This window comes from Lepidochelys kempii, chromosome 12 (genome assembly GCF_965140285.1).
Source record: "Lepidochelys kempii isolate rLepKem1 chromosome 12, rLepKem1.hap1, whole genome shotgun sequence".
Taxonomy (NCBI): domain Eukaryota; kingdom Metazoa; phylum Chordata; order Testudines; family Cheloniidae; genus Lepidochelys; species Lepidochelys kempii.
Genome location: NC_136391.1, coordinates 16424181 through 16447689, shown reverse-complemented (window position 1 = coordinate 16447689; position 23509 = coordinate 16424181). Strand labels below are relative to the sequence as shown.

The 23509-nt window shown below is 41.6% G+C and overlaps 1 protein-coding gene across 2 annotated transcripts in view; it reads left to right on the top strand.

Moving 5' to 3' along the window:
* NKD1 (NKD inhibitor of Wnt signaling pathway 1) overlaps nt 1-23509 on the top strand; it is a 145115-nt gene that overhangs the window by 65658 nt on the left and 55948 nt on the right. For both annotated transcript variants that reach the window (XM_073307657.2, XM_073307656.2), the window contains exon 4: nt 22021-22078. In XM_073307657.2, coding sequence (XP_073163758.1) covers nt 22021-22078 — 58 coding nt within the window. The remainder of the gene's footprint in view (nt 1-22020; nt 22079-23509) is intronic.

Below are 23509 nucleotides of genomic sequence, written 5' to 3'. Positions count from 1 at the left end.
GCATTGCCAGCTAATCATGTAGGCATCCTTGTCTTTGCATCTAGACAATGTTTGCACAGGGTTGTTATCTTGGAAAGCGAATTAATCTCTGCCTCTCCCCGACCCCCCAGTACCAGCCAGTTATGGACCATGTTCATTGAAGCTCCCACCCCAGCTTTAGAACTGTAGTTTATTTTATCCAGTTTCCTCTTGCATTCGCTAACATTTCAAAACCTCCTCTGACCCAGCATAGATGTTAAGTAGAATGCATAGCCTTGCTTTGCATATCGTGTGGACTGACATGTTTAATAAAAGGAGTTTCTCTCACTAGGCGACTGGGGGTTTTTTTGTGGTCATTCCCTGAAGTGTCAGCCAGAGGGCCATCTCTTTTCAGTTACTTAAGTGGTTCTATTTTTGCCATAATTCCCTATTTCTCAATAACACCAGCCTGCATCAAATGGTTTCTCAACATCCCATATCTTCTCTGTTACACGTGGAATGATTGATAATTAATTAGATAGCACCTGAAATTGTGGTCAGTGTTTTAAAACTGTATAGTAAGACGAGGGCCCAAAGAGCCAGATCCTGCAAACACTTCGACATGTGGGTAAGTTTACTCAGGTGATAGTCCCACTGAGCTCCAAATTTCTGCATGTGCTTAAGGGACAGATCCCAATGAAATTCATGGAAAGACTCATATGATTTTAGTGGGCTTTGCATCAGACATTAACTGTTTGCAGGATCTGGCCCTAAATAGACAACATGGAGATGAAGACGTGTCAGAGGGAATCCGGCGCAAACTTCATCAACCTTTTTCTGTTGCCCTCTGTTTATTATTTAACTCCGATATCCCAGCAGATTTTCGGTTTTAGCTGTTAAAGCTTGTTACTTGGCTTAGTTTATTAAAGCTGTTTTTCTCTTCAATCAATTTTTGCTACATTTTATTTTTCTGTTCAGTTATAGATATTATGGTATGATACTGTACTTACTGTGATACATTTCACTTACACATATTATCTCATTTGTTTTCATTGCTCTTAAGGATTCAGTTGGCTCCTGATCCTGCAAACATGTAGCACATGCTTAGCTATGCTCACGTGAGTAGTCCCATTGGTTTCAGTGGAACTGCTTCGGAGTATGTTTTAGCACTTGTGTAAATGTTTGCAGGATCGGGTCCTTTATTTGTCCTTTATCTGTTTTCCGCCTTCTCTCTACTATCCCATCCTCTCCTCCTATTGTACAGAGACCCATAGCTTTTTCCCAGCTTTCTCTCAACCTCTTTCTGTAGTTGTCAGCTCATTGAGTCTGCGTGAAGCCACTTTTCCCCTTCATAAAAGGGCAAAATAAATAATTTCCAGGTATAAATGGAACGTAATGGTTACAATAAATAAAAGGAGGATCAACAGCACATTTGTGTGGTTGGAAATACATTATAGTCTAAAGTGAGGGCAAGGAGAGGTGTGGCAGATGCTCTGCATACAGCCTATGCTATATCAAAGAAATATGGACCCTATTCCTCTTTGAAATTGGTTGCCAAACTTCCATTTACTTCAGTGCAGTAGGATCCAGTGCACTGTCTATATTCTACATAATTCCACAGCTCAAATAAAATGGCATGAGTCACATTCAAACTCCTTGACATATGGAGTTATTTCTTGGTGCAACATTCATTGACTAGCTAATAACCACTGGTAGAAAAATGTTCTTATTCTTTAAACAATATACAGTAACTCCTCGCTTAACCTTGTAGTTATGTTCCTGAAATATGTGACTTTAAGCGAAACGATGTTAAGCAAATCCAATTTCCCCATAAGAATTAATGTAAATGGGGGGGGGGAATGGGTTAGGTTCCAGGGAAATGTTTTTCACCAGACAAAAGACTATATTATATATACACACACACACAATACAAGTTTTAAACAAACAATTTAATACTGTACACAGCAATGATGATTGTGAAGCTTGGTTGAGGTGGTGAAGTGAGAGCATGGAAGAAGGTGGGATATTTCCCAGGGAATGCCTTACTGCTAAATGATGAACTAGAACAGCTGAGCCCTCAGGGGTTACACATTTTTGTTATTGTAGCCTCACACTCTACAAGGCAGCACAAATGGCGGGGGGGGGAGAGGGGGATACAGCATGGCAGACAGAGACACACATCCTGTGTGTGTGAGAGAGAAAGATGCACATTGCCCCTTTAAGTACGCTGATTCCACTCTAAGTACATTGTCTTTTTAAGTAGATCAGCAAGTTGAGACAGCAGCTTCTGCCAGCAAGCTCCATGGGGTAAGCGGGGGGGCAGGAGTAGGGGGGAGGGGGACACCCTGACATTAGGTCTGCCCCCCCCTGCACAGCAAGCAGGAGGCTCCCAGGAGCAGCTCCAAGGCAGAGGGCAGGAGCAGCACATGGCAGTGTGGGGAGGGACAGCTGAACTGCTGGCAATTGATAGCCTGCTGAGTGGCTGCCTCACAGGGAATTTAGGGGAACAGGGAGCTGCCGGTCCACCCTGGTTCCAAACCCCCCACAAACTGGCTCCAACAGGCTGCTCTTTCTGCAAGCAGTGGACAAAGCAGGCAGCTGCCAAACAACGTTATAAGGGAGCATTGCTCAACTTTAAACGAGCATGTTCTCTAATTGATCAGGAACGAAACAATGTTAACCGGGATGACTTTAACTGAGGAGTTACTGTACTGTAATGGGGTGGGGGGGACTTCAGTGTCTTGGGCATCCTCACTGAGGTTGTTATTGGGTTCCGTCTAACCTCTGTCCTCCTTTCCCCAAATCTTCTCAATAGTTCCTTGATCCTCACCTTCTTCTTTCCACTCTCTCCCTGGGGTGGAGACAATGGGACTTCCTCTTTCTCTGTCCTGATGTGGTTAGGAGAAGTGGGAAGATGGCCTCGCGGGGTTTTGTTCAGAGTAGGCAAATTGAGAGCACAGTGGTGTTTGCTATTGCTGTGGAGGAGACTGATCACTACACCGAGCAGCAGATCCCCCGCCATGGTCATGCAACTTGGATGACCCGGTTTGACCTCATGTTTCCTGGGTCCTAAAAGCTGGTTCTGGGTTTAAATCTAGAAAGCTAAACTTTCTATAATAGAATAAGATGCTTGGTTAAAAATAATATTGGGTGCTATATAAGAGCCATCTCCAGCATGCTTAAGCAAGAAAAGCTGGATTGGGCCCTGTGCACACTGAAGAACATAATAAAATACATACTTGAAATAGATAATGAGATTAAAGAGGTTGTTTCAGCTCTGAGGCCTTCTTTGGGCTGTAGGGGGAAAAATAGACTAACCTTTGTTCTATTTTTGCCATAGCCTGCAGACGGTCACACGCTTGGAAATATTTAATCTTATTTTCTATTTCTAATGGGTATTTTATTCATCTCCCTCTAAACAAAACTAGGTCTAGTTGACAGTGTCTCTTTAACTGGAAAGCAATATCTTTTAACTGTGGTGAATTGTGAATGACTTATCTCGCTCAGAGGCAACACTTTATTTAGCCGCTATGCATTATTGCAGCTCTAGAGTCAGTTTCCTGAACCGGAGTAGTGACAACACATTAATGACTGGGACAGCTGGAGTAAATCTTAATAGAAGCAGTTGTGAAGACTGATCAAAGCTGGCATTTCTTATTTTATCAGTTATTTTTCTCACTCTCTGTCTCTCTTTGTTTTATTTTTTTGTTCTTTTTATTTAAATGTTTTTCCTTTTGACCAAAAGAAGAAATAAAAGCACCCAAAAGATAAAACAGAAGATGGGGGAAACTCCTTGACTTTCAGAAAATGTTGTGGAGTGGGCAGATGACTATTTATCCAATCTGTTGAGCACTTAATGGGGTTCATTAAACTAATACAGTGCAAACAGCAGTGCCTCGTGCCTTTGATCACTCAAGTGGCCCTTCCAGTAGTCTTTGGAGCCAAGACATTTCCCTTTCATCATCTGGGCTTGCCATGGCTCTTGTGCTGATTAGAAACACAGATGACCGTCTCAGACAAGAGAAAGAAGGCAATGTGCTGACTTGGGGAAGTGTGTTGGAACAGAGCAGGATAATCGCTAAGCTACACAATAAGTGAAATGGGGTGGGAGTTGGAAGGGGAAGAGTGAGAGAAGAAAATGGGGAGGGAAAATTACAGAGGCTGAGGAAATGGCAGCAGATCCTCCCTACTTGTATTATTCCTTGTTTTATGGTAAATTTCACCCTTCTGGTTGCATCTAAAAATGCCAGGCAGTGGGATGTTAGGGCCTGATCTAGCACCATTGAAATCAGTGGGATTTTGGCCACACCACTGGAAAGCAGGTTCGGGACCTTTATTTTCAAGGATGCTTCTCAGGGCTTCAATGCATTGGCAGTCGATTTAACAGGTCTAGTGAAGACCCACTAAATCAACCACAGATTGCTCTCCTTTCGACTCCTGTACTTCACCAGATCGAGAAGAGTAGCGGGAGTCGACGGGAGAGTGTTTCCCGTCAACACTGTGTAGTGTGGACCCCGCTGTAAGTAGATTTAAGCTATGTTGATTTGAGTTACGCTATTTGCATAATTCAAATTGCATAACTTAGATCGAATTTTCTAGTATAGACAAGGCCTCAGGCCTACCCAGGGAAAATAAAACTGCAGTTCAGGGTAGATTTGTGTAACAGGTAGGCTTTTAATGTGCATCGTGAAAGAATAGCCCATCAGTTGCAATACTCTCTGAAAAAAAAATCATTTGACCATAATTTTCTAATATGAGAGTGATCAGATCCAAATCTACTGAGGAATCTTCCCTGTGTCAGAGCCAGGGGACTTGGTTACAACATAGTTGTCAGTTGACCAGATTACCAAATGGTTAAAAATGGTAGTGTACTCAGAACTATCCATGTCCTTGTAAATAAGTTAAAACCCTGGGTGATCCCAAACTTTAGCCTGGTTACAGGAACACAGTTAAGGCTCACCGACACAAAAAAGTTAGTGTACACAGGGCCTTTAAGAGTTCCTTAATGCATAGCTCTTCATGTGCTGCTTTCTCCTTCTCATGTCGTACCTCAGATTGCTTTGTATGTATTTCTCCCCTGTGCAGGCTCAAGGCTGTTACACAGCTGTCACCGAGAGCGGGGGTAGTAGCGGTTTGAATGGCTGGGCAGGTGTCAGGGATTGGGAAAAGGTGACAATGCACTGTCAGTATGTCTGCATCACACTGGGAGGTGTGATTCCCAGCTCACCTAGACATACCTACGCTAGCTGTGCTCAACCTAGTGCACTAAAAATAACAGTAGCTGGGGTAGCGGCTCAGGCTAGCCACCTGAGTACATGTCCGCCCAGACCCCCGGGTACATGCTCAGGTGGCTTGCCCAAGCAGCTCTCCATGCCACCCTGCCTGTACTGCTATTTTTAGTGCACTAACTGGAGCACGTCTACACGAGCAGGGAATCATGCCTCCCAGCTCAAATGTAGATGTAGCCTGAGAATGCAGAGGATTGTGGCACTTGTGTAGGAAATCTGCAAAACTTGTATGGTAGGAGGAAGTGCCTCTTGCCTAGTCATCCACAGTGCTGTCTGATGAGAACAGCAGCTGAGGCACTCTGGGATAGCGGCCCATGTTTTCCCAGAATGCATTTGTACAACCATAATTAGGTAGCATAAAAGGCGTGGGCATAACTACACAGTCACTATGCAAGTTCGCTGGCCTGTGGACACGAACTGAAAACAATCAAGGTGATGATGCCATAAACAGTTACAAAACCATGGCTCTATGTGTAGGGTGGACTGTCCAAAAAGATGAGGTGTTTGTGCATTGGTTTGGTCTTGGTCATGATTCTGCATTGGCACTTTTGTTATGTGCAGGCTTGGAAGGATTAGATTTTTATCGGTAAACGTTGATTTCACTGTACATACACAAACTGAAGAAATATTTCCATTGACGATAATCAGAATTTGCAGATAGCCAAAATCAGAAAAATGCTGCTTGAGAATTTAGAGTCAAAATCCATTGATTTAGTCTTTTGAATTAGGCTTGTTACAAATGGGCAAGCCAATGAATCGTAAAAACAAGTATGACTGGTTAATTTAAGGATATTGCTTTGTATATTTTGACATGTGATGTTGACGGTTAGTGTTTTAAGAGTTTATAAAGTGTTGACTTCTTGAATCTCAGTGTTGACTGTCATTAAATAGTTGTCTGACTCCCATAATTTCCTGCAACTGTGAAAATTTAAATAAAACTAAAACTAATAATTTTGCACAACTGTGGAAATTTAATGGTCATTTTTATAGAGTCTGAACAATGAACATTGATATTATCCATCAGAATTAAATGAAAAAAAATCAGTTCTACGAAGACTATTTATGTGCCATCTGTTTAAATGGAAGCAGCCACTTTAGTCCAGTGAGTGGTTGTTCAGCCCTAACTTTTGATAGTGTTAAACAAAAGCTTTTCTGAGTGTTAGATTTTGTTGCTTCTTTCCAGTATTCATATAGAAGGAAATGATTTCCTTCTCATGCACTTCCCCTCTCCCCCAACCCTGTTTGGTTTTTGTTTTGTGGCAGAGACTTTCTTTTCCTTAACATTTTGATTGATTCTGCTTTTTTCAATGCCACATTGCCGGCTGTATATGGAACCCTGCTCAGGGTTAGCTGAGACAAAATCGACTGCACACAATTTCCCTCTGACAGCTTGTACAAGAGCAAACATTTCCGAAGAGCTGAAAGTCTAGAAATTCAATCAGCGGAAAACCTACTGTGTGGAACAGCTTTGCGAGTGCTACAGCTCCCTGCTGGGTAGAAAAGCAATCCAGTTACAATAAATCCTTAAGAGTGGAGTCATTTGGGTACAAGGAAAAACAAAAGTTGGTTTATACAAACTGATTGAAGTCAGACATTTTGACTTCCCATTGAAAAGGGAGTCAAGGCCCTGGCTTGCTTGGCAATTTAAAGGGGAGATTGGCTCCTTTCATCTTTCTCTAGGGCGGGGTTCTTTACATTTCTCTACAAGCACAATATTAAGAGTTTTGGACTGAAGCTAAACAAAGCTACTTTGATGTCAGAAGTGTTGATACTCTAGCTAACTACCACCGGAACTGGGTTAGAACATGCCAGCAAAAAAAAGGGTCCCTGATGCTGCTCTCCGTGACACAGATGTAAGTCCATTGGCTTAACAGCAGCATGCAACTTGTATAGCTGAGATCAGAATCAGGCCCACAGTACCTTACCATAGTAGCAGAGTGAATTCTGTTCTTGCTTCTTTGCTGGAGGTTCAGGAGTTCATGCCCTGTTTTAGTATTCTGTGCTGCCTTCTGCAGACCCTTTTAATGTGAAGTGGGAGCTACATCTGCTGTGGGACATGGCATCTATCCTGTCCACTTTAACTCCCTTCGGTATGAGAAGTTAAAGGGTGACTTGAAACCTAGTCAATTATAAATAAAATAATTGAGCATAGATTTGGGAGGGGGAAGCAGTGGTGATTGTGGGAAGTGTTTGTCCTAGTTTATGTTTAAAATTTTAAATAAAAGTAGTTTGGGGTATCAACGTGTTCTTCAATCCCCTCAACATGTTTATGGCTTTAAAACTCATATTTTCCTACTTTTGAAGAAAATAGTTTTTGTCTCCTCTTTTATTGTTGTGAATCTTTCACATGGCAACCGATGAAACAGACCAATCAGCTTAAAAGAGAGGAAACAGTGAAAATGATTCTGTGTAGAGTCAAATGAACAAAGTTTCATTTTTAATCTCTTTCAGGTATTTGTTGTTCCAACAAATGGTATAGCTTTTCCCAACAGATGTGATTTCTAAGGTGAAGGTGTCCCTTTAATAGCAGCGCAGGGGTCAGTTGCGACTGCTGCTCTACATGTAATCTCTACTTAGCTGTTCCCCAAAAGTGTCTGATCCACATGGAAAATATTAAAAGATTTTGTAAACACTGTAAAGGATTACAACTGGTCTTTCTGGGTAAACACTGCTATAAATCACAACCCTTGCCACAAAACCAAAGAAACTTTTAGTTCTGTTACTGAGAGTCTTAAAACTCCAATTCATGTCACTCACTCACGTCCCGATTATTGGCATTTTTTGGCCCTGTGATGAATTTTCTGTACTCTAACCCCTCTCTCCTGCTTCCTCACACACTTTATGGAGAGAGGAGATGACTGGTGATCCCAAGAGATAATACCATTTTTGGCTAAGCAGCATTCTATGCTGATGATGGAACAAGCAGTGGCCAAGCCAGAGGCCTGGGAGACTGAAGAAAACATTATTGTGTGCTACAAGGGTGAACGTCCAGTGTGGAAGCACTTTGCGGCCTTGATAAGGATGGCAGACAGACAAAGCTGGCGTGAGCCATGAAGGGTACAGTATACATCATTGACTGGACTGTGGAAATGGGGGTTCTATTCCTGTACTTGTTTTACAGCATCAAATTCACTCATTTGATTGACTTCTTACTAGTGCTGGGTTTCAGTCTGTGGCCCTGCAAGACGTATGACGTTCAGCCTCACATTCCTCGGGCTCCTCTATTACATCTGTGAGCATATGTAACAACACCACACTCCGTGGTGAGTCAGAGGCAGAGGGGATTGAACCGGGGTCTCTGGAACAGAAGTCATGAGCCTGTTCTTCGCTGGCCTAGATGACCCATCTCTGTTAAACGGGCTCTATTCTTCTACCATGCTGATCACTGTGATAGCTAAGGGCTTGTCTCCATGGCAGTCTTAGCTCAAGTTATCTACGCTAGAGTTAACCCCTCTTGAATTAGCCTTGTGCGGTCACAGCTGCACAGTGTAACTGAGGCCCCACTACATCACTAGCTCAAGCGTTAGCAGCAGTCAAGCTTCAGCCCTTTTCTGTTGACGGGCCGGCTAGCTTGAGTTTAAAGAACTGCTTAACTCAAGCTAGCGATTTTTGTGTGGGGGCAGGAGTCAGGTTAGGGGAACCCTTAAGCTAAGGCTGCAGTGAAGACAAACCCCAAGCAAATTGGTGTCTGGGCTGCCTTTGCTCTACCCACTCACCCAGTGAAACCATACTGGCCCCACTGGGTTCAGAGCTGTCTGTACCCAGAGAATGATAGTTATGCCCCCAATGAGGATTTCTCAAATGTGTCCCAACTCATGAAGTTTGCTGTATTTAGAGGAATGAATTGTCTGCCTGTAACACAGCTCTAGTGTGTACAGTAGGAACTTCATGTGCAGGGGTAGGCGTGTTTTGAGAGTGGTTTATGTCTAGTTCTTATGTATTCGCAGCTTATTAAGAGATACGTGGACACTGCAGTATTGCCAACCCCAAGTGTTAAAAAATCATGAATCTGGCCAGACTCCAAAAAGTAATAAACATTGGGTTATTTTTATTTACCTTCTGGTTTGTGGGCCTCATTTTTCAAGCTTTTATCTGAAACCATGAGGGCTTGAAACTTAATGTTTTTAATATAAGATGAGACACTTGGGTATAATCACAGGATTCCAGGAGCTCAGGCTTTAAGAAAAACACCAAATATTGCAAAACTCATGATAAAATCACGAGAGTTGGTGACACTGAGTAGCTACAACCTCCAAAACTTGAAGGCTGGAGACGTACAGTTAGAAATGGATTAATTGTTTCTCTGGCAAATAAAACATGATGGGGAGAAATCCAAGGAATGTTAACTGCTGCTAACATGATAACATGGAAGAGAATTGTGAGCTGCAGAGAGAAGGCCCATAGAGATGAGCATGCATGAAGGAGAAATATCCATGACTGGAAGCTCTTATGCCCTGGATGGTCTCAAGGCTTTTCTCATGCAAACTCCAGCAACAGTCACTTACACTCTCAAATTGAGCGTAAGCTGTAAAATTATTCTGACAGCTGAGATAGTCCAGCAAGTTTAATAAAAACCTGGACATGTCACTTCCCTTTTAATTAATGTTTGGGCAGTACGTTGAACATGGAAAGCAGTAACACGGCACTTTGCGAGTTGAGAGTATTGTTGTTATTGGTCCAAATCCCAAAGTTTTTACGCAGGCAGTTTCTGTTGGCTTCAATGAGTAAGTGCTTAAGGATTTTAGACCTAGTTTTTTAATTAGTTTTAATGTAAAGATTCTGTTTTGGGGTTTTTTTACCATGGAGAAAATTTTTAGCTTTTGGGGAAAACACAAGTTACTGTAATTTTGGTTACATGCCACTTACTAATTTTTCACCCTGTAGCGAAAACTATTTCAATGTGATATCCCAGCTATTGTAGAACCCAGCTGGAGCCCAGAATCCGCCCGTTGAGGTTATTCTTTTATACCCTGTTAAAGGTTCTTTGCCCCCCCCCCCCCCCCGGTGGAGGTGGGAGTCTTGTTTATAGTTAGCACTGGCTGAAGGATAGCACTATTCAAAGGATAAAAGAAACTCTGGTAAAATACACAATATATTAAGAAAACAGTCCTTTCTCTGATGCCCAGGGGCTTGCCCCACTCGGGTGTTATGGCAACAATGAATTTGCAGTTTAATGCCTGCTGGGGTGTCAAAATGACACAGCAGCCAGAGCACCTAGTAGAGATGGTTATTGTCAGATTTGAAAGCTGCTAATGCACTGAGCAACCCCTCTTTGCCTAATGTTTGGAAGTATCTGGTTGGAAGTATCTGGTTGTTTTGGGGAGACCTGTAGTGTCAGAAACTGAGACATAGATGGTCACACCTAGTGGTTGGAGCAAAGGCAATTGGGTCTAGTGGTCAGTGCAGTGGCAGTCAGGCTGGGAACTGGAGCCAGAAGTCTGATCCACAATCAGGTGTCAAGAGCAGGATCAAAACAAGTATAGGACTCGGAACAGGGCTGGAGCAGGCTGGAGCCTGTAATGTCTGTAACCACTATCAGACAGGAGAATTGCAACCTATGAAGTGATGTCAGGCAGACTGGGCTGCTGTGTCTCACGTGAGGCTTATTATATTATCTGCCCTCAGAGTCACCAGACCAGCTCCTGGCTTGTGGATTGGGTGGAGCCTAGCACATCACTGCATGTGGCTTAATCAAGCAGGGATGACTCATTACCTCACCTGCAGTCCCAATCTTACAGACCTATGATATTTGGGGGGTTCTGTTATGCCCCTAATTTATCGATGCTTAATCAGATCTCTGAACCTTCTGATGTTTGTCCATCATTTAGCTGTAAAACCCTAAAATGTGTGGCACTGTCAGTCTGATGGTATTTTACTTGGCAAGGCTACCCTCATATTTTGAGGACTTGACCTTTTTTGTTCCATAGGAGAACTGAATAATCCCAAAATGGTGCAGTGGAAGAGATGTGCAAGAAGAAGCACTTTACTAGGCACCAGAAAGAGAAGGAACATATATCTTTCAGTCTGAACAAATCTAATCTAACAGTTGGTGTCTGTCTTTTCTAAGCTATTTGCCAGTGTATTTTTGGGACTGTTCTTCTGGAAAGATGTGTGGGTGGCAATAGCAACTGAAGTGGGGGAAGATGGTGAAGAGTGAGCTGCCATAGGAAGGATTTTCTGCAGTTGAAAGCAGATGCATTAGCTGGTGTTTGGAAGTGAGTGGGCTGTGAAGAAGCAGTAGTTCTGTGCATTGTGGAATGGAGAGGTGGGTGTATTTGCACCATTCCAAAAAGTGAACTTGCACTCCAGTGGCTGTAAAAGAAGGACTGGCCACCTGACTTTCATTCTTTGCTTCTGTCTTCAGTCCAAGCATGAATACGCTAAAGATCTTACAAACAAAATATTTCTGTTCATCTACAGTTACTACGTATGAATTATAAAATGAGAGAAGCCTAGAATTTTTTAAAATATTAAATTGTATCTATTAGTTGCTCCTTTTGTGCCTAGATACCAGGTGGGTTGGGAGCTTCATAATTACCTAGATTAGGTAAAATTCATGGGTTGTGGGTTGGCAGGGGGAACGTTAATACTGTAACTGTTTTTTCTTGCACTTGGATTGTATATTCTTCCGAATGTAGGACAGATTCCAAGTCTCAAGAATTCTGCTGATAGAGGTGGTGTGAGGCATGGAACCCTGCTGTTTCTAGCTCTCTGACCAGAGTGCTTGGTCCTGCAGTCCTTATACAGGCAGGTCTCCCACTGATTTCAATGGGAGATTTGCCTGTGTCAGGAATGCAAGACTGGGCCCTGCGTTATGCACAGCCACGTAATCTGATCTTCCTGCTGTGGAAATTGATGTAATCTCATTCTCACCCCCTCCATCCTCCAACACCCCCACCCCCCCAAAACAACCCCTCCTTACTCCCAGAAGGATTCCGACCAAAAGGAAAGGAGGATGCAGCTGTGTATTAGAACAGCTTGTTGGGGGTGGAGATTTGTTAGAGAAATTAAGAGAGGGTTTGGATGCAAAATGGATACGACAATTTACCAGCCCTGGCTCAAAACCAAATTGCCCGAGTCTCAACATGCGGCTGAAAAAGCAAGTGTTTCCCTCTCCTGTAAAAGAATATTAATTAATTAATTAACACCTTGTCCCGGTGAGTATTTTGGAAGGCTGTACTAGAAATAGATCCTTGAACTCAATGATTGCAAGAGCTGATGAAGATCTTCATACTGTTTTGGCTCTTTTAAACTTTAGGGTATGTCTCTTTATAGTTATTGCTGCCAAACTCTGTTTTCTAGGGGTGAGTTAATGACCAGGCATAATCAGGGCTGCTTGGAAATAGCCCACCTTCAGATTGTGGTATTTTGCTTATGGGTGAACAGGGCATCTTAACTTCCCTCTGCTTCACCATTTATTTGGGGTTATTTTTCTTTCCCCTTGGGAATTCTAGGCTCAGTTGAATTTGTTCTGTGGTTTGCAGAAGAAAGAGCTTGTTAAAGAATTCCCCAATGACTTTGAAGTGAACTATTTATTTTCTCTCAAGGGTTATTCAGTGTAGACATTTGCCCCTTCTCCTCTGGTTTTTTCACCCCACTGTTTCCTGAGCTACAAGCATTCTTGGAATATATTAGTTGTAATGAGTTATATGGGCATCAAAAGTTTTCTTTGAAACTTCATGGCATCAACATCTGTTAGCTCTTAGAGAACAGAGACGCAGACAAAAGGGCTGGGGGGGGTGAGGGAGGAAAAAGATATTAAATTCTGGAGTATGAAGTCTCAGCCTCAAAGACTGGGAGGGAGGGAAATCTGTTAAACTCTCTAGCTTTGATGTGGTACTATGGCCCTGTGATTCCTTTTAAGGAAATGTGCATGGCAGACTGGTCCTTGTATTGCAATATGGTCTGCCTGCTGAAACACTGAATCAGAACAGCACTCAGATTCTTTAGTGTAAAGCCTGCCACAGCTGTTGTTGCTACAGTAACATTACAAGGGAAATTTAGTACCCTTAGTTTTCAGCTATTGAGAGGGCAATTGAAATTCCTTATCTCAAAGGTAACGCTCATGTATAATTTTTTTAGAAGGCAACTGTATAGGCATTTGTAATCCTTCTGACCCTGCAGGTCACTATGTCACTGCTCATCTAATTCAGGTTTTTCAAATGCTGTGGCAATGTTTTAGCCTGTTCCTGTGTGCTTAGTGCTGCTTAGCATTCAGCATGGTTTTGATATTGTGCTGCTTGTAGGGTTGAATATGGACCACTTTTCTCTTTTTCTTCATCCTTTTTTCCCTTAGCTTTCTCTCCTGCTGGCTCGTGGTGGCTGCCTTACATTTTTTTAGGGGGAAAGAGGAGGGGTGAAAGCAGTGTGTGCCTTTTGACGCTATTGATGTCTGTGCTCTCGCAGGGCACGCTGTTGACTCAATTTTAGAAGTCATGCTTGTGGCATTGTTGTTCTTTGCTATGACTTCCTGGCCCAGTAAAATTCTTGCCTGTTGTAGAATGATTAGTTGACATACCTGGGTTTTCTGGGGGGGAAGGGGTTATGGTTAGTGGAGGAATGTGAGCCATCTGTTTTGCCAGCACCTCCTGTTGACAGATTTATGGATCAATGTTAGCATACGTCTCTGGGGTTGCACACCTGTGCCTTTTAGCTGAGTATAATAATAGTGCATTTTCATCCATGGATCCCAGAGCTCTTCACAAAAGTAAGTATCGTTAACTCCATTTTACAGATTAGAAATTGGGGACCAAAGCGGTTTAAATATCTCATCCTGCACCACAGAGTAAGTCTGTGGCAGAGCAGAAATTGAATTTAGGTTTCCTGACAACCAGAGCTGCCTAAATAATACCTCCTCTACTAACAAGAAGAGATTTGGGGAATCTAAGAGAAGCCTTGTAGAATAACAGAAGTTATCCATCTAGAGCAGCTTTTAGATCGAGGCCTTATGCTGTGGGAGAACCTGCGTTCAAACAGGGAGACAATCTGGATGTTCTCACAAAAAACTTTGAAAATTACAAACTAAATCTATAAGGTCCCAATCCAAAGGCCATTGGAGTCAGTGGAAAGTCTCTTGTTGACCTCAGGGATTTTTGGATCACATCCTAAACGAATGCTGTCTGCTGCGTAATGAGGCACGATACTCCACGTTTATTGTTGACATGACATTGTGACATGTGACATTGTGCTTTTTTCTCCGTCTAGCATACAGTGGGTAATACAGCTTCACCATCCTAAGGCACCTGGAAACCATCTCAAAGAACCGTCTTAAAGAAACTATCTGCCTTGTTGTGGAAACCTAAAAAAAAAAACCAACAATTTTTGGGGATTTGGTTGAGCTTCTCCAGCATGGAAACTGGATGAAGATTCTTCCTCACCCCTACTCCTTTAAATCTGGTCTTCAGGATAGTTCGTGTCATAGGCAGGATAAAAGAGGCAGGGGGAAAGGAAAGAATACTGATGACCCTGTCACTGGTAAAGAGCTTAGAGGATAGTTAGAACAAAGTACAGCAAATGTCTAAATCTCAAAACTGAACATATGGCCCTCTGAAGGGACTTTAAAATGAATTTAAATATAGCCGCAGGTGGATTTATTGTCTTAGTTCCCTTTCATCTTGAAGACTAGATATTTTTCATCTGGAGATAGTTCTTTTCCGATTAAAAGTTTTCGCGCTGGTTCTTTAGCAGTAATATTTGAATTTCCAGAAAAGCTACTCGTGTATTAGCTTCAAATTCAGTGTAAGGTAGGACAGTATTATCTATCAGAAGTTCTTGGAATAGAGTATCCAAACACATCTCAATCAGCATAGTAAGGCAAAGGCCACACAAATAATAGTGTGATGAGTGTTCATGGTGGAGGTGATTTTGAAAGACTTTGGAGCAGCTTCTAAAAACATAGAAACTCCTGACTTCAATTTTACCCCAAACAAGAGGTGCCAATACCAGTGACATTCAATCTGCAATGAACATCTAGACTAAGATGTCCCCTAAGAGACAGCATTGGTTGTCTACTAATTTTATTTGCTGACACGTGAGTTCTTACTCCTGGTGTTTTTTGCAAGTTGAAGGCATGCAAAAGGTCAAAATTTTAATAATCTCTTGGGTTTTTTCTCTCCCAGATTCATGCTGTATGTGTTCTGTAGAGTCCTTGCCAAACTGTAATAGAAATCTCACGTTTCAAATTAACTGAACTAACTTGACCAGGCTGACAGCTTTTGTGTGCGCATTTATATGAGTGAACATAAAAAGGAAGGTTCTACTAACCGCTGAAAACCAAGGTGAAAGGCCTCCATTTCAGTATTGTGGCTACCTGCTTTCCAGCAGCTGAGGAATGTATGAGAAATACCACAGAGGGATGTGAAACTGGTGTCTTTCTACCATGTTGGAAGGTGTGTTGAGGATCTGGGAGTGGGACAAGACAGATGCAACATGCACTTTAAAAGCACTTTCTGTCAGTCGACCTGCAGCTTTGCCTGGTTATGCAAAACACCTTTGTTCCTCTGCCACTTCTTTGAGGGTCCTCTATATGGGGGTTGGCTGACATTCTCCCTATAGTATATATTTTCACTCCCTCTTGAGGCCTCACATTACTATCAAAGACAACTCAGTGGGGCACCCGTCAGAGCACATCGGTGTTGCTCCTCAATTAGAGGATGTGCAACAGTGATACGGGTTTTCTTTATGATTGCTATTATTTTGTTTTAAAAAAAACTTTCTCTAACTTCACAACATAGTGCCAGCAGGTGTAGTTGCCTCTTCATTCTTCAGCTGGAGGCAAGACACTGGGAATTTGGTGAAGCAATCAGTTCTCTGAACAGCTGTACCTTGTGGTAATATATCGTGACTCTAGAGAGAAATTTTTTATTTATTTTTTAAAAAGGAGCCTACACACTTAGAATCTGAAGAGGAATAACCCAGTTGTAATGGATCACAGACGAATAAAATTAGGGTTAGATAAGTCAAATTTATCTTTTTACCCAAAAGACTTGAGCTTGCCACTTCTGCTTAATAAACTGAATTACTACAGCTACTATGTATATTTTAATGCTGGTCTAGCTGAAGTCACCTAGACTTCTGTCCCAAGTGTGAGCTGCTTTGCATTTGCCTTACAGAAAGAAGAATCCCAATGAATTTTTTTCATCATTAAGTCGTTTAAAAAAGCAATTTTTAAAAATATACATAGAGTTTACATAAATAGGAGAGGGTGCAACTCTGCCCCATGGTGAGAAATGATTAGACTTGTACTAAAGCATACATGTGTGGGTGTTAGCCTTTGTAGTTGTGTCTTTTCCACTGCGTGGTTTTCTGCATAGTTCATGTATCTGTTAATTTTGTGTTGTTTTTCTGGTGATGTTTCTGTTTCAGCTTTGTCATGGAGAGGCTGAGGATATGAATGGATTGATAGAAATTTGTATTTGTATAATGCTGCAGGTATACAAAATGCTATAAACATAAACATAAAGCTCAGTGGTTTGAGCATTGGCCTGCTAAACCCAGGGTTGTGAGTTCAATTGTTGAGGGGGCCATTTAGGGATCTGGGGCAAAAATTGGGGCTTAGTCCTGCTTCAAGCAGGGGGTTGGACTAGATGATCTCCTGAGGTCCCTTCCAACCCTATGATTCAATGACTCAATAAACATATATAAACATGGCGATAGGAAGCCCTTGCCACCAGGGGCTTACAAGAAGTGAGCTGTAGCTCACGAAAGCTCATGCTCAAATAAATTGGTTAGTCTCTAAGGTGCCACAAGTACTCCTTTTCTTTTTGCAAATCCTAGTGCAGGCAGCTACAGAGCAGGTAGCACTGAAGAACAGAGTAATGTTTGAGGCGTGATTTTCAAATGTGTAAGTGGACAATGCATGACCAAAATGTGTGCTTAACTTGGGGGTGCAGTTATGATTGCCCACCTAATCATGGTAATAGTTTCCACGATCGGCCATTTATACCTATAACGCGTCGTTTGGATACTCACACAATTAACACATTTAATGAGAAGCTAGCAAAGAGCCCTCTCCAAATATATCTGTCTACAGGCTATAATGGTAGAGGTGTCTGGATTTCAGACCGGAATATGGAGCAGATATGATGATGCTCGTGGACAAGACAATAGTTCTATATTTATATTCTTGGACTTTGTGGCAGCACTCAACATGGTTGGAATCAAGAAAGACCCTGAAATAGTTCAAGGCTTTACCCAGAGGTACCCAAATACTTCTGTGTATCAGCTCCTCTGTCCCCAAGGCACTCTCATCTGTGCAGTATCAAAATGTTCAATCCTCTCTTGGCCTATTGATACCTATATGCAGCTATTGGGCAAAAGTGAGAGAATTCTTGGGCTCAGTTGCCAATGATATACAGATGGCATTCAGCTCTGTTATGCCTTCACATCATATGCTAGGGGTAGTCAATAGACGGTGCTTGGAACCATGGAAGGGGATGAGAGCTCAAATATAGACAGGAGTACCACCGTGCGGAGCCTGGGAGGCAAAGACAAGGAACTTAGCAGAAGGAGAGTTAGCGAGGGGGTTGAGGGAAAAGAGTGACATGGACAGAACAATGGGAAAGGAAGAATATTCTGATTGCAGCATTTTAGATAGCTGGGGATGTGAATCCAATAGCCTAGAGATGGCCAGAAGGAATGTCTTGACTTCAGCAATTCAGAAGATCATGTCTGTATTAAAATTGAAGAGTGGTTAGGGCTCAGATTGGGGTTAAAAAAAATAGACTTTCCAGTGTTTTAGAATTCAGTGTGGAGTTCGAGCCTACTGCAAAGGGGAGCAGAAGGTGGGATTGTCTGACTATAACCAGCTAAGTAGAAGTCTGGACTAGGGAGCTTTTAAAAATGGCTTTTCTTCCTTATGTATGTATATACTGAGCTGCATTTCTGAGGGAGTTGCACTAATTAACTCTTCTCTCTACTCCTACCCCCTTAAATCTCAGTTGATTACAGTGGCACCTATCAGAAAAGAATATGTGGGACACAAGGTCTTTACTGCTGAAGTCAGCCAGGCAGCTGTTAACAGCTTTGAAGCAGATGTCTGAGCTTGAGTTTTAGTCATTTTGTATGATTTGTGTTGATAGCTAACAGGGGCTAACTTATTTATCTGGGAAACTCCCACTGAGGTGCAAACACTTGCTGTAGATGGGATCCTGTTTGGCAACCTATAGAAATGGCACACTGGAATACTCCTTCTACATAAACTTTTCTTTTCTTTACTCTTTCAAACATTTACTGACCTCATTTATATAGTATGTCACAGGGTACATCTGGTTTTGGTTGTTTCATGACTTGGTGTTCCAGTTGGAAAATGCAGTGTTGTGATTTAAAACACGGTGTCAGGACTGTGATATATCTCAGATATCTAAGACTTACACATGGTTGCTTTTGCTCTCGTAGGCACCCGTCCTCTAGTACAATCTACTAATGTGGACCCTTGCATCCATGCAGAGCAGAAGGGTATATGCGAGCAGAATCTGATGCAAGATCGGAATTTTAATTTGGTCTTTCATCACAACTACTATTTCATCAAGCAGATATTTCCTTTGGTTTTTTTAAAGACGTTCCTTCATGTTCTTCTTTGGGTATGCTCATCTGATTAATGCCCTGCCTCTTCTCATTAACATCATTTATTTTTCTGTTGCCAACATGTATGCTACACCGTCGCCTGGCTATGTTGTCATATTACATTTTCAGAATTGGTGTAGCCAATGCATTTCCCCCATCTCAGCCTGAAGAAAGAGATTGTATAATTAATCTTTTTAAAACAATACTTGGTGCGTAACTGGAAGAACTCTGCATTTTTTACAATAGAGAAGAAATCAGGATTGTTGTAGATAACTTTCCCCGAGCCATTGTCTTTTTTCTTCATTTCTGAGAATTATTATATGTGAAATGTCCAGAACACTTTTCACAAGCAGAGGGCATTATGGCACTTATATAGGTTGTGACACCTGGCTTTGGGGTGTTAAAAGATACTGTGATACTTGTTTCCAGTGCAATTTGTTTACCAAAACAATAGTGATATTTGGATCAGTGCAACTTTTTGTGGCTTAGTTTTTCAGTTTCTCCCGTAAGATCTTAGTATAACAGTAGATATTTTTAGGGTCCAGTTTCCCACACCTCTATTGCATAAATGTCTGTCTATCAGAAATAATACATGTCATAATCTTACTGGCACGAAAGAGCAAATTTAATTGGCAGCTGATGAGTTCTAGCTGTCTAGATATGTCAGTAAATTGTGCAAGTGTTGCTGTCGTCAGCTTTAGGACTGGGTTGTCAATTCATATGCCATTTAACACTAGTATTACTGCTTTACACCATCAACAAAAACATTCCCAGAAGTTGGTGAGTCATAATAATTTGGCTTAAGGGGAAAAATAATTATTTAAAATTTAGTTTGTATGAACTCACTACCATAAATTAACTGAATAACTAGGAGCTACAGGGAGTGAAGCTAGAACTAGCATGTAAAAATATTTACATAAGGCCCATTTAATGATTAAAATGAGAAAATAGGGAGTCCAACTCATAGAATATTAACTATTTGCTTTCCCCTCTTATGCATTCTTTTTCTCAGTTCCTGCCTGTTGAGGTATCAGTTGCTAAAGATGCATTTTATTAGCTTATTCATTGGGTGTTGTTTTTTACAGTGAAATACCTTTTGCCTTTAAAAGAAAAGGTTTTGTTTGTTATAAGAAAACTTCTTATAAATAAATAAGTTACAAGACTCCAAGGTTTGTCAATATGGTTCAATGGATTTCATAATTTCCTCTGGCCCAGAAGATAACAAGATTAGGCATCAGCACTTGGGAGTCCTATCCAATGCCTATACTGCTAAAGTTGGAGTTCTAGAGGTGGGGGCTACAGAGTGGAAGTTATTCCCCTGTGGGTGGAATGTTAAAAGCAAGGTGATTTCAGCTTATAACTAGCAGCTGTCCAGCTGTCTCATGGCTCTTTTCTAAGAAAATAAGTGATAAATCAACATTTCTGCTCAGTTCAAAAGTAGCTGCTAAATATGTAGGGGTATATGAACGAATTATGGTACCATGTTTGTCTGCATAGTCACTACACTACCTAGCTCATTACCATACAGTCATTGGAGGTGCTCTTGAGTGTGGAAGGCACTGTTTCGGGGACCCAAAGAAAATGATGACACGTACCTGTTCAAAGGGGCATTTGAAAATGCAAGAAGAAACTAAAAGTTGTAGGATATTTACAACTGAACTTATCCTAGTGTTCTCAGGGCTCGGACTTGAGCTCTGCTTTAATAGTGCAAGTAAGTCAAAAGTTCTCGTTAATATGAAGAACTCTCCTCACACTTTTTTTTACACAGTAGTGAAAGTAAACACTGATTTTCACAAGTTCATTTGTGTCCCTTAATTTTAAAAACTCCTAACTTCACAAATCTTTTGTGTTACCGTCATAAAACCAGGGTCTGTTATTTCCTAAGGTTTTTTTTCCTTTTCATGTCCTCCAAACAGTCCTGTGTGTACAGCTTAAATGAGAGAGATAGATATGTTAATGGTGTGATTTCATACCTACTCATATAATCAGATGTTAGTGTGAGGACTTCGCACAGAATCTACCCTTGAGTGCCATGCAAAGGCAGCTACATCTACTTCTTCAAGTTAATTCTTTGATGCTTGCCTCTCCACCTTATGCCAATGTCTGTGCCTACACACATGAGGATGTTATTGTCAGGCCCTTAATTAGTTAGTTTTGGAGATTTCATCCTCTTGCAGAAATGTGGTAATGACCAACTGCAGCATTTAATAGCATTTCCCATCCTTCTATGCCAATTCCTTCCTTTGTTTATTTTGGAGATAAGGGCTGGTGCTCATCAACACTTATTAAGAAAGAAGGGGCTCTAATAGATATTTTAAAATAAAAACAAAGCTTCAGAAAGAGGTTGTGGGGATTTGCTGATTGGAAGAATAAATCCAAAATGGCTGCTCTGATGGCGCTGCAAAAACCCTATAGTTTTATCCAGCACAATCATGCCTTTCAGTGAGATTCATTCTCATGCGGTGGCTGCAGATTTGGGCCACCAGTTCATAACTTTATTTAAAATGTACATGCACAAGGAGAAAGGGAAGTTTTCAGGTTCTTCAGGGTTGTTCAGACAACAGTGCATTCTGTAGAATCTAATTAAAAAACACGGGTACAGAAATTGGTCTCAGAGTTCCCAGGGTCTTATTTCTTGCTTTAGTTACCTCCTGGTCTGCAGAAAGGAGACAGTTGGTAACTGCTAACAAGTCACTTAGAAAGGTAGGGCAATGTACAGTCTCTGAAGGTTAAAAAATTGCTGAGCCTCTGTCAGTCTCTTTAAGAAAATGAAATGAAGTGATACTTATCTTGATTGGATGACCTCAATAAATAAGCTAATGAATACAACCAGTCCTCCTTTTGGAGAGATACTGACTTACCCTTGTCTTTCTGCAGAAGCGTCCCTGCCCACTGCCCCTAATTCCCAGGTGAATGCCAACTTTATTGGCTTTGTGTTTCTTAACGATCTCTGCAGTAAAGGTATATTGGCCATGAATGGGATACTTCAAACTTTTAGAACTGTACCTTTTCCTTTCTCTCTGTTATCATAAGCACTCATGAAATGGTGCGTATGTGCATGAGGAAGATGACTGCATTGTGAGGGCTAGTTGCGTTATGATTTATAACATTTGTCATTAACTTTGGAATCAGATTAGGTATTTGATTAATGTTTCAATGTTTTGTAAAGCCATTAAATCTTTTTTTTCCTTTGTACCTCTTATTTCTACAGGAGCCGTCTGGTGAAGGTTACAGAGAGACAATTGGTGATGAACACTTTCGTCTAGAAGGTACATGAAGAACAGTTCTCCTGGGTTAATACTAAGGCATATTTGGAAAATTCAAACAAGGTCATAAAGTGTGAATTCTGTGGATAATAGTGTGTAGTCTGTATGGGGAGTGTCATTATCTTTGGTGGCTAGTAAGACAGGAATACACCATATTTCTGTAACCCTGTACACCATATTCTGTACACCATATTTCTGTAAATCCACAAATCTAGACGATGTCTACACTTTGAGCTAGGAGTGCGATTCCCAGCTCAAGTAGACATAGTCACACTAGCGCTCATCAAGGTAGCGCACTAAAAATAGCCACGTAGCCATGGCAGCACAGCCAGTAGTGAGCAGTGGCAGGGGCTAGCTGCCCCAGGTGCAAACCCTCAGGGACCCCTTGGGAAAGTACTTGGGGTGGCTGGTCCAGTGCCATCGCTCACTGCTGCCTAGGCTGTGGTGGCTTCTGTTTGTGAGAGAGTTCCATGAAAGCTAACGCGAGTATGTCCACTTGCACTGGGAATCACACCCCCCAGCTTTAAGTGCAGATGTGTAGCCACAGTCTGATTGTGGCATAGAGACCAGATTTGTTAATCTCCAATAAGAATTAGAGATTCTTGCTCAGCACATCTTGCACAAAAGAGCAGATGTCATTATTTCTGCAGCTCTCTGGTCTATGAGGCTAAACTTGCCTCTTCTGTAATTTCCACAGTAGTGGAAAATGGTGTAGCTCTGCTGTGAAGGGAACAGCAGGATTGTACCCCTCCTGTGTGCCAAAGAACACAGCTTAATGGGGCTTCTTGCACCCTAATGGGTTGGGTATGGGGATGAGGAATGCAGAGTTGAGGACATTGGATTTTCAACTGCATAGTTCTACTAGCTATCCTGCCCTGTGTAGCAAAAACATAACAGCCATGGGACTGCTGAAGCACTTATGAGATTGTCCCTTACACAGCGGCTAGTTACTTTGGCTGTGCACTATACTTAGGTTATGGGCTAATGGAAGCAATGTCCCCATTTAGTTCAATGTAAGGAACCATACCAAGTATTATTTAGACAATACCACCATTCTATATAATGGCTACTTGTGTGTGTGGTTAGAAGATTCTGTATAAAAATGTCCGTGGATTTTAAGGTCATGTGCTCTTGGTAAATGAGGTTTGGTATCACTGAGACTGTAGATGAATCTCCTGTTTTGAAAAGGATAGAGATGGATACTGCATGAGGTTGCTTAGCGGAAGCTCCAATGAAAGAATTCATTAAGACCGCTATCTAGAATGATGAGTTCATACTTTTGCAGTTAGAAGCTGGGTGTCTTCTAACACTAGATTTGGACATTGTTCAGTACCTACGTAGTGGAAGAGTTCATTTTACAGAACGCAAGTCCTTCAATATTTTTGGGTTCCCCCTTGTAAGTTCTAACCAGATCCAACTCTGAGTTCTGCTGGG